General features: G+C 38.1%; 1 protein-coding gene across 1 annotated transcript; it reads right to left on the bottom strand.

The window, feature by feature from the left end:
* Positions 1-4,243: 4,243 nt before the first annotated feature.
* LOC308077587 (patched domain-containing protein 3-like) lies at positions 4,244-15,204 on the bottom strand (the record flags this gene model as incomplete). Its single annotated transcript, XM_080418332.1, has 6 exons — positions 4,244-4,258; positions 6,008-6,687; positions 6,871-7,581; positions 11,832-11,977; positions 13,828-13,955; positions 14,518-15,204. 6 exons carry the CDS (start codon positions 15,202-15,204, stop codon positions 4,244-4,246), a joined length of 2,367 nt encoding a protein of 788 aa, XP_080274458.1.
* Between the last annotated feature and the right edge of the window lie 1,946 nt (positions 15,205-17,150).

The raw sequence follows: 17,150 nt of genomic DNA, 5'->3' as shown, positions 1-17,150 counted from the left end.
AAATTAATATCAGATATCTAAATAATGAATCAAGCAACTTAAAAACTGTCTGGGGGGCTGACAAAGGCCTGAGTAGATGATAAAATGACCAAAAGTTTTTTTGAAAGTGAAATACCCCTTTAAGTTGAAACGGTTAGTATAGATAGTTAACTTTATCAGTATAGTGCTTTGTAAAATAAGGTTACATTGTGCTTCACAAAAATAAGAATTACAGGAACATAACCTGGAAGACAAAATAAATAAGTAAAAATATAAATAAAACAAATATAAATAAAAACACATAAAAAGAGATAAGCTTGAATAAAAGAGAAACAATAAAAAAAACTAAATTATAAACACTATTAAAAGGCCTTGACATAAGGTACATTTTCAGAAGTGATTTAACATCCAACAGCCTTTCTAAAGCCTTGTTGGCTGGGCTGATCGCCCAATAAGGCAAGTTTAAGGAACAACTAAGATGACCCTTATGAACCTGATGATCTGCTCAGGTTCATGTTGCTGTCGGGCAGAAACCTCTTAACTCCAGATTTTAACTATTTGCCCTACTTGATCTACTTGATCTACTACACAGCACAAAAGCATAAAAAATAGCAGCTCGAAACGTGGCGCGAAGCTAAACGTTTTGGGCTTGTACATCTGATAATTTTGCTATTTTTGAATTTGAATCCTGAAAAGTAACAGTTTTGGACATACTGTATGAGGTTTCCACCCAACAGAGACGATATCTACAATACCAAATCTCAACATCAAATGACAGAAGCAAGCAATAGGTCATTAGTGACCTTTTTCGGTTGTTAGAGGAAAGCATAACTGGACTGTCTTTTGTCTGAACTGTCGTAAAATTCTGGTTCAATCAGTTAAATTGATTGATTGAATACTTAATTAGTCAGAAATGTAAACAGCACATCGTACAGTCAGACATTAAGGCTAAAAGGTTAACACAAAAAAGGACATACATCTGTGCCAGTAGGTCACAGATGTATCTCCATAATTGTTTTCCCACATATGTTTTACACTTTTTGAAATATCTAACTGTAATTGTATGTGTTCAAATATGCAAATGATCTCATTAAATATGCACAATACCAACATGTTCTCAGCATAAATGGATTATAATGGTAAAATCACAATTTCAACTGTTTATAAGACCATTGGTTTCCAAAAAGTATTATCTAGAAGTCATATAAATGATTCACACACATCATGGTAGATTTGTTTAGAGAGTGATAACTGCCATTAAGCTACTAGATTGGCAGGGCTATCATACCTAAATATAAACTGGAGACATTTAGGAAGGCAAAAATACAAAATAATTAAGGTCACCTTAGGTGGTACCAAAATCTGGCTTGGCCCCTGGACTATTGCATTTACTTCCCCTTGTGGTCTCCTGATAGTTTTTTTTTTCAGGCTAGTTTTAAAAGAATCCAGTGATGTCAGGGCATTACACATTTTGGTGGGAGAGCAGTAGAATGATAACGTTCCCATGTTTGTTCTATATTTGGTTGTTGATGATGTGTCCAAGTTTTTGTTAACAGTCATGTATGAGGGTATTGAGGGCACTTCCCTTTTGACTATCTTAAATACCAATCCCATTTTTTAAAAAAAAAGTAAATGTAATTGCTATTTCTGGGTTTTCCTCTGGTGCACTGGAAAAGGCTGTCTGATGTTTGAATGCTATGGATCATTCTGAAAGATATGAGTTATTAAATCTGCACTAGCTGTAACTTTCTTCTTCTACCCTGGATATGCTCAAGTGCAGACAATTTTACCTGCTTTGCCTGCTTGCTCAGGGGAGAAACAGGATCGTGTCGAAGGTCATGTCTCACCTAGACACAGGATCTAAATGTCTCAAGCAGGGAGATAAAATACAACCTCCCCATTTGTATAAGTTATATTGTATTAACATATTCTACCATACAGATTGGACAACATTACAGTTTTGATAAAGAGACATTGTTTGAGAAGAACCCAAATGTATAAAGAAGATGTTCTTCCTTACACAGCTTCTGGCCTACATGTAATCTGTTACTAGAGGAGACTAATCACCCATTTCGGATGCTGTCCAGTACTTGCACTGAATGGGACATTATCACATTTAATCAGAATATTGATGGGTCTAAGTACGGGGCTCAGTAGGTGGTTTGTATAAAGTATAGTTTTGGACCACGATGGAGCCATGGAGGCGTCTCAAGTGAACTTGAGCCACGAGAGGCACCACGAGCGAGCTAAAGCGAGCGAGTTGCCGTGCCGAACGTTGCAAAGCGCCGTCCGTGTTATGTACCGCTGGGCACAGAATCGTGGTTCGTGTTTTGGGGTGAGCGTTTGCCCCAACTTTCATCAACCCACAGAATAACGACAAAACACCTCCCGTCGGTAGGTCAGTATCTCACCTACTTAGACCAATCAAAAGTCTGATTAAACGTGATAATGTCCCATTCAGTACATTGACAGCATCCGAAGCCGGTGCACCAATAAAAGATGGAGGATGTACAAAATATCCTATACGGTGCGTCACCAGTAGTTAATGATAGTTGTTTCCTTGTTTTTTCCAGTAAGTTGTCTAGTTTCATAGCCATGTTGTTTTATAGATTAATAACATAGATGATAAACTTTATTGATATAGTGCTTTGTGAAATAAGGTTACATTCTGCTTTCAGTTGTTCCCTTAGTTAATGATAGTTGTTTCCTTGTTTTTTCCAGTAAGTTGTCTATCATAGCCATGTTGTTTTATAGATCAAGAACGTAGATGGTAAACTTTATTGATATAGTGCTTTGTGAAATAAGGTTCTGCACACCTAGTGAAATGGACAGGTGCGTACTGCGTAGGAGTAATGAACTTGAGAAGAGCTAAAAGAAATGCTGTCTTCACTCACAGCAGGGGTCTTCAACAGGGACCCGGGACCTGGGACCCCTAGGGGGTCCCCAGAATTACTACAAGGGCTCGCCAAATCTTTGTGTGATAGGAACTTCAACCCTAGCATCCCTATTCCGAGGGGATCATTAGTCAAAAATAGCAGAGCTTGTAGATCGGCTATTTTCGACAAAGGGGCAAAGACGTTTGGTGTAGAGGGGAAAAAAAGAGCAGTACAGAGCCAAAGTGGTTAAACGTCTGAAAATACATATTAATAGAAAAGATAACGTGTAATTAAACAATCCAAAATATTAATTTACACAACACTGATGATAGTGCTGTCAAACAAGTCTATGAAGCTATCTATGAAAAAGTTTGCAACACAATTTTATACAATATTGAGTGGGGGTCCCTGCTTCATCTCTGTCTCTCTCTCAGCTACGGGGTCCTTGGCCTGAAAAACATTGCAGACCCCTGACATTAAAAATAGATCCAACTCTTCGGTCGCCTCATCCCTTCATCAGGCCTGATGAAGGTCGGAGCGACAGAAAAGTTGTATCTTCATACATGTATCTCTACATTGTGCTTCACAAAAGAATTACAGGAATATAACATGAAAGAGAAATAAGTAAAACATAAATAAAACAAATATAATGTTTAAAAACACATACAAGCCTTACAAGGAGATGAGCATGGATACAAATTTATGAAACTGCTTGCGAGAAGTGTCCCGAAATACAATTAGAATTAGAATCCTCATATTGGTATGCTCAGCAAACCTTTCAGATCAAATGGGATAATGCCCCATTTCATGTGGGCATTGGGGTCCGTCAAGGTGGAATTTTACCCTTTTTTATTTAATGTATATATGGATGACCTCTCAAGACAGTTAAATGCACGCAAAAAAGGTTGTATTGTTGGTGATAATGTCATTAATCACTTCATGTATGCAGATGACTTAGTCATACTTAGCCCATATACTGCGTGGTTACAACAGTTATTGAGGCTATCCTCACAGTATGGCGAAGAACATGACATTACATGTAATGCCAAAAAAAAGTAGCATCATGGTTGTCAGATCTAGGGCAGAAAATCCACTTTTCCAGTGTTCTCTCTCTCAGATGCTGCTCTGGGTGTGTCGAGGGAATTAAAATATCTTGGACAAATCCTCTCAGAGGATCTCAGGGATGTCAGTGACATCCAAGGACAGTGTCGCAAAATATATGCTCAGGCCAATATGCTTTTAAGGAAATGTTCTATGTGTTCTGTAAATGTAAAATGTGCACTGTTCAGAGCATATGTCACCCCCCTGTATATACGGCTCATCTATGGTTGTATTACAGAGTGAAAAGCATGCAAAGGCTTAGAGTGGCATACAACGATGCCATGAGGTTACTTCTTGTGTTCCTAGGTGGCACAGTGCCAGTCAGTTGTTCACTTCTGTTGGTGTGCCCGCTTGTGAGGCACTGTTAAGTGAAAATAAAAAAAGATTGATTGAATACTTTATTAACAGTTTGCATACACAGAGGTACAATAATAAATACAGAGGTACAATAATGCTAAAAGGATAAAACAAAAAGCCCTGAGGGCTTGTTTCTATATATTCAATGAATCAAGACATACAATACTATACAAGAAATCATCAATACTAGGAGCAGTAAAAATATATTTACAGAAAAACAGTGGGGGGAAATTTCTTTTGGAAAGCTAGAAGACTTGTCTAGGTCCAGTTGCACATTGCAGACAGGTAGAGTACCTTTATTAGAAGGATAACCCGTATCTGGAGCTGATGTCCAGACTTTTAACAACTTTCAACCTGGCGTCCTCATTTTCATCATCTAGAACAGCTGGTTTAAATGTCATGTGCTCATCAAGCCATTTATTCTCATCAGTAGGCTATATCACTGTTTCCCAAACAGTGGGTCGGGACCCATCTTTGTGTCGCAGACCAATTTTTATAGATGGGTTTCCTGTTTGTAAACATGAGAGGATGATGCGCGCGCAGTGGAGGGTTGAGCAGTAGAGGGCGCTATTACCCGCAGCAGCTCTAGTCAAATGTACATACATAAAATAAATGGTCTTCACCGGGTTTAATGAAAGTAGATTAAATGATGCAGTTTGTAATATCTTCTTTACTCAATAAAAATGATTTGTCGGAAGTTGGATCTGTTTGTATATAATAGCAGCATTATGCCTATTATGCCTAAAATAGCAGCATTATGCCTATCTAAATCCCGAAAATAACAACAGAGTGAATGGCGCTTCCGGTTCGTTCTACCACCCGCATGCGCAGATTGCGCACTCTGCTCTGTGATGACGTCGCGCGGAAACCCATCTATGGGTCTCAAGTAAATATATTTTTTTTCCTTTGTTTCCTACATTAGAACAAATATATGATTTCAAAAATGTTTAGAGAAGTTTAAACAAAATAAATCACAACTTTTCATCAATTAAAAAAAATTCCAACATTTTTCAAAAGTATTTCATAAATAAAATGAAAAAACAAACAAACAAATAATTTCCATAAAAAAAAAGAAAAACGTTAATGAAGTAGTGAAAATAGCAGATCTGCAAGCTCACAACACGGGGCAAAGCAATGCGTTGTGAGCTTGTAGATCTGCTATTTGCACTAGTTTGGGTAACAGGCAAACATCCAATTTCTCTTTTGGGTCTTGAGCTCAAAAGTTTGGGAACCAGTAAGCTATATGACAGCACTGTTCAAAAAATAACTATCAATGAAATGTAAGTGACTATGACTAGTGACTAGTGACTGACAAGAAACACAAAGGCTGACACTGAGGTGAGCAATAAACTCACTGTAGGACTTTCCAAGATTAGCTTCCAACTATAACCCATTAAAACAGGGAAAGTATCTGTATCGTTTTAGATCTTAGCTATATATATATATAGCACATTGAGAACTCAATGTTCACTTTAACCATTATTTAATACTTTGTGCCGCGCTATGAGCTTGTAGATCTGCTATTTTTTTAAACTCGTAAACATTTTGGCAAATCTTGCTCCTCCTGAATCTTTGAATATATTTATGTTTTCAAGCGAATATTTTTAACTCACTTTGTTTCCAGGGGTCCCAGGAACACACGGTTTATTGTCCAATGTATTGATATACTGTCTCCTAAAAGTGACTCTTCCAACTAAGGTCAGAAAAACTGGTAAGAAAACGATGCCGTGGACCGCCCCGAAAACTATGACCAGGAACATGATCTTGAAGAACGTTCTGAAAATGTAGCTTTTGGCAGCAGAAAGCACCACTACTCCGAGAATGGTAGACACGGCGCCTTGTATGATAGGATAACCCAGACTCACGACGGCCTCTGTGGCCTTTTCGTTCGCCGAGGGTTTTTCGCTCGAGACGAAAGCATACGTAATGTGAGCGGTGAAATCCACCGAGAAACCAATGCATATGACGAGATTGATCATGGACACAGAGTCCAAACTGATGCCCCATAGTGCCATGAAGCCGGTCACGCCCACTACGATAGACACGACGGCAAAGGTTACCCACAGAGAACAAATAGGGTTAGGAACTAGACACAGTGAGACCACCAGCATGGCGAGAGTGGCCACGAGAACATTCTGGATGGTATTGGTGACGATAACTGCATACTGGTCAAAGAAAATGAAAGCCGGGTGGTAAACGACAAGAGAGCCTGGACAAACGTTCGACTTAGCTGTCTCCCTGAGTTTATTCAGCAGGTTCTTCTCATCGAGGGGCGTTCTGATATTTATCGTCTGGATGAACATCCGTGAGGCGTAGACGGTGTTCTCGGCAACTGAAAAGTTTACATCTTGTCTGAACAGAGATGTACTGGGTGCTGCGTTGAAAAATTGTGGTAAATTTGAAATAAATGTGCTTTTGTCATTTTGATTTAAGCTTGCATTCTGTAAGTATCGCAGGTATCCCTGAAGCCAGGATACGGTCAGTTCTGGATCGACTCGTGATTCATTCTGAAAAGTCAAATTTCCAAATGTTTGCAGACAGGTGTCTAGTTGATCACGGCTTCTCGGATCCCAATACGTGAAATTTCTGTCTGTCACCACAACCATAACATTAGGACCATAGTCGGAAAAATAATCTTCATTATCGTAATATTTACCCACGTAGGAGTCATCAGACGCCAAATGCTTTAGCTCTATGCCTTCTTTCATGTTGAAGCAACCGTAAATACTTGAGGCCAAATATCCGACATATAATACAATCACAATCATCTTGGTCCACTTGTTTGTCAGGAATGGCCCGTAATTTTTTTTAAGAAAGATTGTGACTGGCATTGGTTTCTCCTTTTTAGTGACCGGATCTACACAATACATGTCAGCTTCATCAACTTCAAAATCTGGAGGTTTTGGCTTTGGAACTACTTCCGAACAAGTAAACCAGTGCCTATTGCTCCACTCTCGTTTTCCGTTCAGGGCTAAGAAGGCGCCGAAGAAGGTGAGGTTGTACAGGTAGCAGAATATCACGGCGGTGCCGGTGTACATGCAGAACGACTGCACAGAACGGAACGGAGTTAGGAGGCCGATGTAGAAGGCGAGGAGATCCGTCAGAGTGGTGATGGTGATGGAGACGGCTGCTTCTTTGTAGGTGGCTGCCATGCGATCTTCTACGGCTGCTGCTTTGTAGTTGGCTGGCATGTGATTTCCTACCCTCTGGTAGACTTGGGTCTGCTGCCAGGCGTTTATCATGATGAACATGTCATCCACTCCAATTCCTGTTGAGACAAATATTAGCCGAGGAGGTAGAATGTGAGATATAAATGATATACACCATACATGGGTAATTGGCGGCCCAGGGGCCATATGTGGCCCCCCACCTTCACTTAATGCGGCCCTCAGGTTAATATCGGAATACTGATTATATTATTGATTTCAGTTGTTACAATTCCAAACATGCAAACATGACCCGCTTTAATTACTTCAGTCTATACACGAATCCACGGAGCGCTGCCCTGCGCGCAACCATTGCTGCGGTGTCAGACTCATTCAGCTGCTGCTGCGGTGTCAGTCAGCTGCAGTCACCGACTGCTCACGTTACTCTTTTACCTGCTTTTTACTAACCTTTACTAACACTAACTTCACAAAGATGTACAGAAAATCGGGACGAACCACCTACGTCAGGTGCCAGTAGGCTAGTTTATGGCTGCTCTGCCAACGTCAACAGACGGACAGAACCGCAGCAGCTGACTGACCGCAGCAATGGTTGCCTTGCTGTATGTTATGACACACAGTCAAAGGTACATAGGTGGGCCTTGCTGTATGTTATGACACACAGTTAAAGGTACATAGGGGCCTTGCTGTATGTTATGACACACAGTTAAAGGTACATAGGTGGGCCTTGCTGTATGTTATGCCACACAGTTAAAGGTACATAGATGGGCCTTGCTGTATGTTATGCCACACAGTTAAAGGTACATAGATGGGCCTTGCTGTATGTTATGACACACAGTTAAAGGTACATAGGGGCCTTGCTGTATGTTATGCCACACAGTTAAAGGTACATAGGGGCCTTGCTGTATGTTATGACACACAGTTAAAGGTACATAGGTGGGCCTTGCTGTATGTTATGCCACACAGTTAAAGGTACATAGGGGCCTTGCTGTATGTTATGACACACAGTTAAAGGTACATAGGTGGGCCTTGCTGTATGTTATGACACACAGTTAAAGGTACATAGGGGCCTTGCTGTATGTTATGCCACACAGTTAAAGGTACATAGGGGCCTTGCTGTATGTTATGACACACAGTTAAAGGTACATAGGTGGGCCTTGCTGTATGTTATGCCACACAGTTAAAGGTACATAGGGGCCTTGCTGTATGTTATGACACACAGTCAAAGGTACATAGGTGGGCCTTGCTGTATGTTATGACACACAGTTAAAGGTACATAGGTGGGCCTTGCTGTATGTTATGCCACACAGTTAAAGGTACATAGATGGGCCAAAATAGTTTGCCAACCGGTCCCGTACGTTCCCAAATCACGCGTCAAGGACCCCCAAAATTATATGTATGTGGCCGTGGACCCCCATCTCAAAATATTTTGTCGACCCCCCAGAAGCATGTACATAGCTAAAATCTAAAATGACACAGATGCTATACCGGTTTAATGGGTTAACCAAAAAGTATCACTTACACCAACTTTAATGATTGGGTTTTGGACAAGTGGGGTTAATAGTTAAACTATGTAACGGTTTTTTTATGAATAAAATGTAATTTTGTCAAATCTGTATGGTAGAGTACAGCAGTGTATATAAACCCTGGCAAACGTCCCAATTTTGGGCCGGGGCTACTGCTGAGGTGTGCCGCGCCGTTTGAAGGAGGTTTGAAAAAAAATCATTCTTTTTTTGTTTTTTGTTTTTTTGTTTTAACAATAGAAATAATCAGGCATGCAAACAGCCCCGAGGTGAAAAGGGTAACAACATGCTGTTTTTTTTCGGGTCAGGTGTCACACTATTGCCCTATTTGGATTCAAAACGGCTAGTGGAAGCTGAAAAGCTACAAGTTTGCATGTCTGAATAATGCAAAGATTACATTTATCCCCTGAGCAAACAGGTCGGCTCTATTAGCTCATTGTATACAAATGTCAGCACTTGCGCAGGAAACCGGGTTCAAATCCAGGGTAGAAGAGGAAAGTTACATAGTGATGTTTTAAGTCAGACAAAACTGCATTGCCTACTGAACCTACTGTCTTCTCTATACAACAGCACATATGTATGGACCTTGTGACTATCAAACATATTGTAGCTACAATGGAGCTCTGACATAGGCTAACTTTGATATTAGAGTCACAATGCCTCATTGACATTGATGCATTGGTAACAGGAAGAGTGGGCACTAAGGAAGAGTGGGCACCTTGATCAAAATGGCTATTTTGTCCAAAATATTCAATTATATTAATTATTTCAATTTAATATTTAGAAAAAGCTCTTAAGTAAAGTAAAGTAGAACATGCTTGAATATTTTACAATTAAGGTCTAATCCGAGAGCAGTTTGGGTTGGTGCCCCAGTCTGTGTCTTCCGTGAGGAAGACGCCCAACAAATCCACGGTGAGGCCTTTAGGAGGGCCATTTCAAGCGGGTCATGCCTATGTTCCCTCAGCCCTATGTTCCCTCAACCCAATGTTCCCCCATATCAATTTAGACCCTATGTTCCCTCAGGCTTATTTTAAAAAATAAATAAGGTAAAACCGCTGGCAGTGGCGGATAAATTGATTAATTAATACCTGGCAATGAATGTGTTAATACCTTACAGAAAGCCCAAATATTTAAATGTTTAAAAAGTGTCCCACTCCGATCAATTATTAATGTTATTAGTCAGAAATCTCGGCCGTCAGTGACACTTCGGGGTTCCTACACAATCATGTTCCATTTCAAAATTCCATACTTTCCAGATTCAAATTTTCAGAATTCTCTATTGATTCTTCAGACCATATTTGACATACAAGTATAATAGCTACATGTAGATGCTTATTATGTAACAAAATAGTTTTAAAATCCAACTTTACTGATATACCGATATACCTTCAACCCCTACAGTAACAGGGATGTTCATGTACAATTGACCAGTGAACTAGAAAGGAGAACTAAAGTCTATTGACATTACTTTATTGGCTGTTTAATAAATGACTATAAATAAAGACACTCCTACACAGAAAGTTTGTGTCTATCTAAGGCTAAAGGATACCTTTATGGCTTCCTTATCGTTTCCTTTATGGCTGTGTTCGTTGTCATTTCAATAGACACTGTGAATAGACTGTGACACAGAGCTTTTTTCCCCCAATTCATTTTCGGTTCTTATTTATGAAAGAGACAAAAAATATGGAGGGGACAATTATTTATATATATATATATATATATATATATATATATATACTCATTGTCATGGGACAATAAGTATACTGTAGATAGCACTGCGCCGGTTAGTTTGTGTCCTCGGCATAGATGTTTGACAGTGGAAACTCGTCAAACTTTTCTGTGTATGAGTGACTTTATTTATAGCCATTTATTAAACAGTGTTGATATGATTGACCTAATCTAACAGCCAATAAAGCAAAGTAAATAGACTTTAGTTATCCTTTACCAGGTGAGCACTTTATATTATTTATGGAGATGTACGGGCCTTAAACACGGAACTCCAAACACTATTTGGGGAAGTATCCAAGGAAGGCTGTCATAGTTACTCAATTGTCATAATCAATAAAAATAAATGTATGACCGTGATCCAAGGCCGGTTTCCTTTTGCAGAAAAGATAACCTGTTTACTTTTCTCATAATTACATGACTGCATGAATGTTCAAACAAGTTTTAGATTATTTGTGATGCTATGTACTGTATATGCAATTGTGCACAGACAATAAGAATAATAAGAATACAATTGAAGCTGATAAATGGGTTCTCTCTCCTGGTAGGGTGAAATTGGTAGCCCACCTGAAAATATATTTTCTGTTTATTAAAGAGCTGGAGAGACGGGGAGACCCCTGTTACTGAACAAACACTCTATAGCAATTATTGTCAGAAAATAGTGTTTTAACCTTTAACAAAAAACATTTTGTTTTAGCAAGAAAATATAACTTAGAGCACCTTTATGTATAAACCTTAAAAAAAATAACATTTTTTTACTACATACATACAAAACATGTATAGGCCTATCCAATCATTTTGGGCTTAAACAAGAAGTTGAAGTGTAAATTTAGGTCTGATAATGATGTACCGTGCATGTTCACATCATGTATACTGTACATTACTTAAGACCATTTTTCCAATATTTTTTTTTTTTTTTAACATTTTGGACAAAATATCCAGTTTTACATCGAGGTGTCCACTCTTCCTTAGTGCCCACTCTTCCTTAGTGCCCACTCTTCCTTAGTGCCCACTCTTCTTGTATCCTATGTATTGATGTTATTGAATGAAAATGAGATGGAATTGGAAAATAACTGAATGAGACATTCTAAAAGCGTTATCAGTACCGAGAATCAGGAAAGGAGCCGTTGCTACAGTCATGGAGAAAGGCATTCCACAGTACAGCAACAATCCAAAACTGGACAAAACGGCCAGGCCAGTAGACAGGACACCAAACACAGCGACCCACACCTTGTTCCTCACACAGTCCAACCTAGAGACAAGGAGACACAAATGGCCTGTTTGCTCATTATCAACAGTGGTGGAAGAAGCACTCACATTTTGTACGAAAGTAAAAGTACTAATACCACAATGTAGAAGTACTCTGTTAGAAATAAAAGTCCAGTATTAACATTTTTCTTTAGTACAAGTACAAAAGTATTCACTTTAAAATATACTTAAGTACTGAAAGTAAAAGTACTCATTATGCATAATGTCCCATTTCACTAGTTTCCAAATGTTTTTGAGTTTTGAGTTTGTAGATTGGCTATTTTCAAATATAGGAGGTATACATAGGGCTGAAGTGGTTAATGTATGTTTTGTAATAATAATCATAATCTAGTGGAGTAAAAAGCCTCTGAAATGTAGTGGAGTAGAAGTAAAAAGTATTGAATATTGGAAACACTCCAGTAAAAAAAAAATAGGCCTACCTCAAGAATGCACTTAAGTACAGTACTTGAGTACATGTACTTATTTGCTTTACACCACTAATTATCAACTATATATACACACACACGCACACATTTCCAAAATTTACTTTTTTAGGAAATGGAGAAAAAATACATGTTTTAGAACAACACAACACTGCCTCATCAAAGTTAGTATGGTGACGTTATACATGGTCAGATACTTGAATGTGTTCTTACATTATCATCACTTTACCCACATACAGCTCAAGTGGAGTTAGGAGCTTTTTGACCAGTGATGAGGAGATAGTTGTTTTGTCCATCATTGATTAGAATGACCAAGTCAGACGGGAAAAAAAAACTAAGTTGGAGTTAGGAGGTTTGACCGACAGTTTGAGGATCCAATGGGGTTAGGAGGTTTAGTCACAAGTGCTTTTTAATACCTTTCATTCAATATAGTAAAACCCACACACAGATGTAAAGGTGGTCAATATAACTGATTTATTAAAGAAAATAAAAAAGTTGAAAAACTGAGATAGTTGGTTTCTGCCCGACAGCGACAATATATTAGTATACTGTATTTTAGACATTGCTCATGTGGATGTTTGATTGTGGAACAAAATTCAGATAGAACAGTGGTTCTCAACCTGTGGGTCAGGGGGGTCCCCACATGATTTTGGGGGGTCCCCAGATAGTAAAGAGACAATTTAAAACCGCATCAAAAGTAATCAACAAACTATACTATAAAAACGGGTCACATATTGGCCAAATTGTAAATAATATAAGAAAGAGACAAACATCATGAAAATAGCCGATCTACAAGCTCGGAGATCTGCTATTTTTACAATATTTATCTGCGGAACCGAGTCAAACTAAATGAATGCCCCAACTCCTATTCCAAGTGCTTGTCAATAGTAGGGGGTCCCCAGTTCAAATACAATTATTTTGGCGGGTTACGGCCTGAAAAGGTTGAGAACCACTGTGTTAGATCTAGGCCTGTCAAAATTATTACATAATCGTCTAATCGCAATTATTTGAGATATTTGTACTTCATTTTGCATAATTGTCATAATCGTTTCCATGTTGAAAAATGTTTGCACATTTTCAAATATTAAAAAAGCAGAAATAACAGATCTAGTTCTGCTATTTCTCCTTTTTTAATAGTATAACATTATTAAATGTCAATCATTTCTTTTATATATTTAAGTTATTTGTCATCTGCCTTGTGCAATTTTTGATTACAAAGCATAAAGGCAAACAGATTTTTTTTAATTTTTATTCATGTGTTCCCATGTTCAATGCAAAACACACAATTAAATCGCAGTTATTTGAGTGACAATTAATGATCAACTTAAATTTGTAATCCTGACAGCCCTAGTTAGAACATACTGTAAACTGAAGCTCAAAATAGACTAATACAAAGAGTTCTTTGTCTTACCTCATGCAAGAGAAAATTGAGAAATTAATAGCCAGGACATAAGTTATTGAAAACAATGGAATGATGGAGTCAGAGTTGCTCTCGAACTCCTCTTCTCTCGACAGGGAGGTGAAATAAGACACAGCAACCTGAAGATATTACACAATTAGTTATGCTTAGGTTTGTAAAAATCTCAAATGATGATTAATTTCTCAATAATAAATTAACTCAATGCACAAGGGAAATTAACCCATTCAATCCGGGAACGCATCAGTGTCACTTTAGATTTCTTTGGCTATTCAAAAAAAGCAGATCTACAAGCTCATAGCGCGGCACCGAGTGTATTTGTGTATTTGTCCGCGGACAAAATACATATAATTTTGGGGGTCCTTGACATGAAAAAAGTTAAGATTTATATTAGAAGATATTTGTAGAATCCCCCAGAAGCAAAGATTTTAGTTTAAAATGTTGGCTTTAAAAAAACATATATATTTAAAGATTTACACAACTTTTCACAATTTTTCAGAAACAAAATCGCAGATCTACAAGCTCATAGTGCGGCACTCTGTGCCACACTATGAGCTTGTAGATCTGCAATTTTTTAATAGCCCAGATAATGGTTATAGCTAAAAATAGAAAAAGACACAGTATGCGTTCCTGGATTGAATGGTTTTAAATACACGTAGCGTAGGTCACATTGGTTAGTCTTACCTCTTTCCCTTGTATTTCTGATGCTGTGCTGATGAATTTCTTCAACCATAGGTTATTCACTGTTACGTTGTCCTCCTTTAGAAAATAAAAAAGCCTAATTGCATGTGCACTCTTTATTTGTGTTGTTCCATCAATCAGTTCCACGCCACCGATCTCAGAACCAAGGAAAGTATTGTTATTCATGGGGTAATTAATCGTGCCGTCGGAACTGCTCACAACACCGAAGATGGAATTTGACACGCATTTTCCACCAGCCACAGCACAGAGGCTTCTAAACGTCTGCTTATCTACTTCTATTCCTAAAATCCGGTCGTTAATTTCAATTATCTCGCTAAAAGGTTCGACCGCCAGGATATTCGCGGGCGACGTAAAAATGAGGGACCCGTAGGTTCCTTCCGTGTACAGCCTCTGACGAGAGAATTCGAGCTCGTTGTGCGGAAAGTTGGTCTTGACGACCAGCCTCTCGTCTTTGGCCGGTCCGTTCACGGGCGTAAACTGGTTTTCGATGCCTTTGGCCTGGTTCTCCATGTCGCCGAGAAAGTTAAAACCCCCACCGAGCCCCGCCGATATCACCAAAGGAATGATTAAAAACCACCAAGGATGACTCCCGACGAATCTTCCGAAAATTTCAAAAGCCTCGGTTACGGGTTTTTCAATGCAATTTGTGTGGCACTGACATCCCGCCATTTTCTAATCCAACTATTTCGGCAAGACATTAATATAGTTGTGTTATTTCTGCTTTCCCCGATGAGCACCGGCTACAGTCACAGAGTAGCTAATAACAACCCTCTCACCACACATATCCATAAAGTTCCCCTAATCCTCGTTAACCATTAACTACCAGACGTCATTTATTATGGCACCGCGGCAAGTAGGAAAAAGATAGATTACTGTAAGTCTAATAATAGCCGTGGTGTAAAGTAACTAAGTACATTTACTCAAGTGCTGTACTTATTTTTTACTTTACTTGAGTATTTCCAATTTTCAATACTTTTACTTCTACTTCCACTACATCTCAGAGGCAAATATTGTGCTTTTACTCCATTACAATTATTTGAAAATGTTAGTTACTAGTTACATCGTAGATTTTGATTTTGATTACAAAACATACATTAACCACTTCAACCCATTTCGGCCATTTGAAAATAGCCGATCGCGTCACATCGCGACGCATTGTGAGCTTGTAGATCTGCTATTTTCAAAAGGTTTTTATACATTTGAAAACTTTTACTTTTAGTACTTCAAGTACATTTTGATGCCAATACTTTTGTACTTTTACAAAAGCACATTTTGAATGCCGGACTTTTACTTGTAACAGACTAGAGTATTTCTATATTGCAGTATTGATACTTTTACTTAAAACATGTGAGTACTTTTTTCCACCACTGAATAATAGACAGTACAGGGATTGTCCAGTCATGTTTTAAACAGTAAAAATATATATTGTGCTTTAATTCATTTGAAAAGACATTAAAAAAAAAAAAACATAGCTATTGTTAGGGTTAGTTGATATCACTTTCAAATCATGTGAAAACGTATTCTATGATAGAAAATATTCTAAAAAATGTGTTACACAACGTTATGAGGTGTTACAGTGGAATTTGACATGGGACAAACCAGGGTTAAATATACTATAAATGTGCTATATAACAAATAAGATATGAAAAGTGCATGATACATGTATAGTTGTAAACCACAGCATACATCAAAAATATTGTTGGAACACATAAAACCACGTACTGGCAGGCTGTGTCTCTGAGATAGATAAATGATGAAATGAAGATACCACAGTAGAACTTGGTCAAGAAGCACTTGTGTTCGGCTGGTAAGAGGTTAACAGGAAGAGTGGGCACTGAGAAAGAGTGGGCACCTCCATGTAGAATTGGCAAAATGTTAAACAATACAATATTTGGGAAATAGTCTTAAGTAATGTAAAGTAAGCATGATTAGAACACAATTTAACATGCGACAATTAAGGCCTAATATTTCTACAATTGCAACAAATTGTTACAACAACCTGTACATCCAATTATTTTGGGGCATATAAAAAAATAAATAAAAAAAAAATATCGTATTAATTTTTTTAATTTAAAAAAATATATATTAAAAATAAATGAAAAAAGTAATCGAAAAAACAGGGCCCCCTCGCGTATTAGGAGGGCAGGGTGAGTCACCAGAACCAACGACGGGTGTTTTTGATTAATCTAACATGTTAAAAATGGAGTTTGAAGTTATAATGGGTTTGCATAGGAAGGGGGCGTGTCTGATAAAATGAATATCAAATATCTAAATAATGAATCAAGCAACTTAAAAACTGTCTGGAGGGCTCACAAACGCCTGAGTAGAAGATAAAATGACCCAACGTTTTTTTTAAAGTGAAATATCCCTTTAAGTCTGATAATCATGCACTGTGCATGTTCAAATCAGGTATACTTTACATTGCTTAAAGGGATAGTTCAGCCCCAACATGACTTTTTTTCTATGGATTAGTCACCCCATGGAGACTTGAATTCATGGATATGTTTTAGTTTTTGTCACATTCCTAAGACAATAATTTGATGACCGGCAGTTCCGGTAGGAGACACGTGGGGTGACTAACGAAAAAAAGGACTACACTTGGGTGAACTATGCCT

Source organism: Gymnoscopelus braueri (assembly GCF_963280865.1).
Source record: "Gymnoscopelus braueri genome assembly, chromosome: 21".
In the NCBI taxonomy this organism is placed as follows: domain Eukaryota; kingdom Metazoa; phylum Chordata; class Actinopteri; order Myctophiformes; family Myctophidae; genus Gymnoscopelus; species Gymnoscopelus braueri.
The sequence above is the reverse complement of the archived record's forward strand: the minus strand, read 5'-3'. Positions and strand labels throughout refer to the sequence as shown.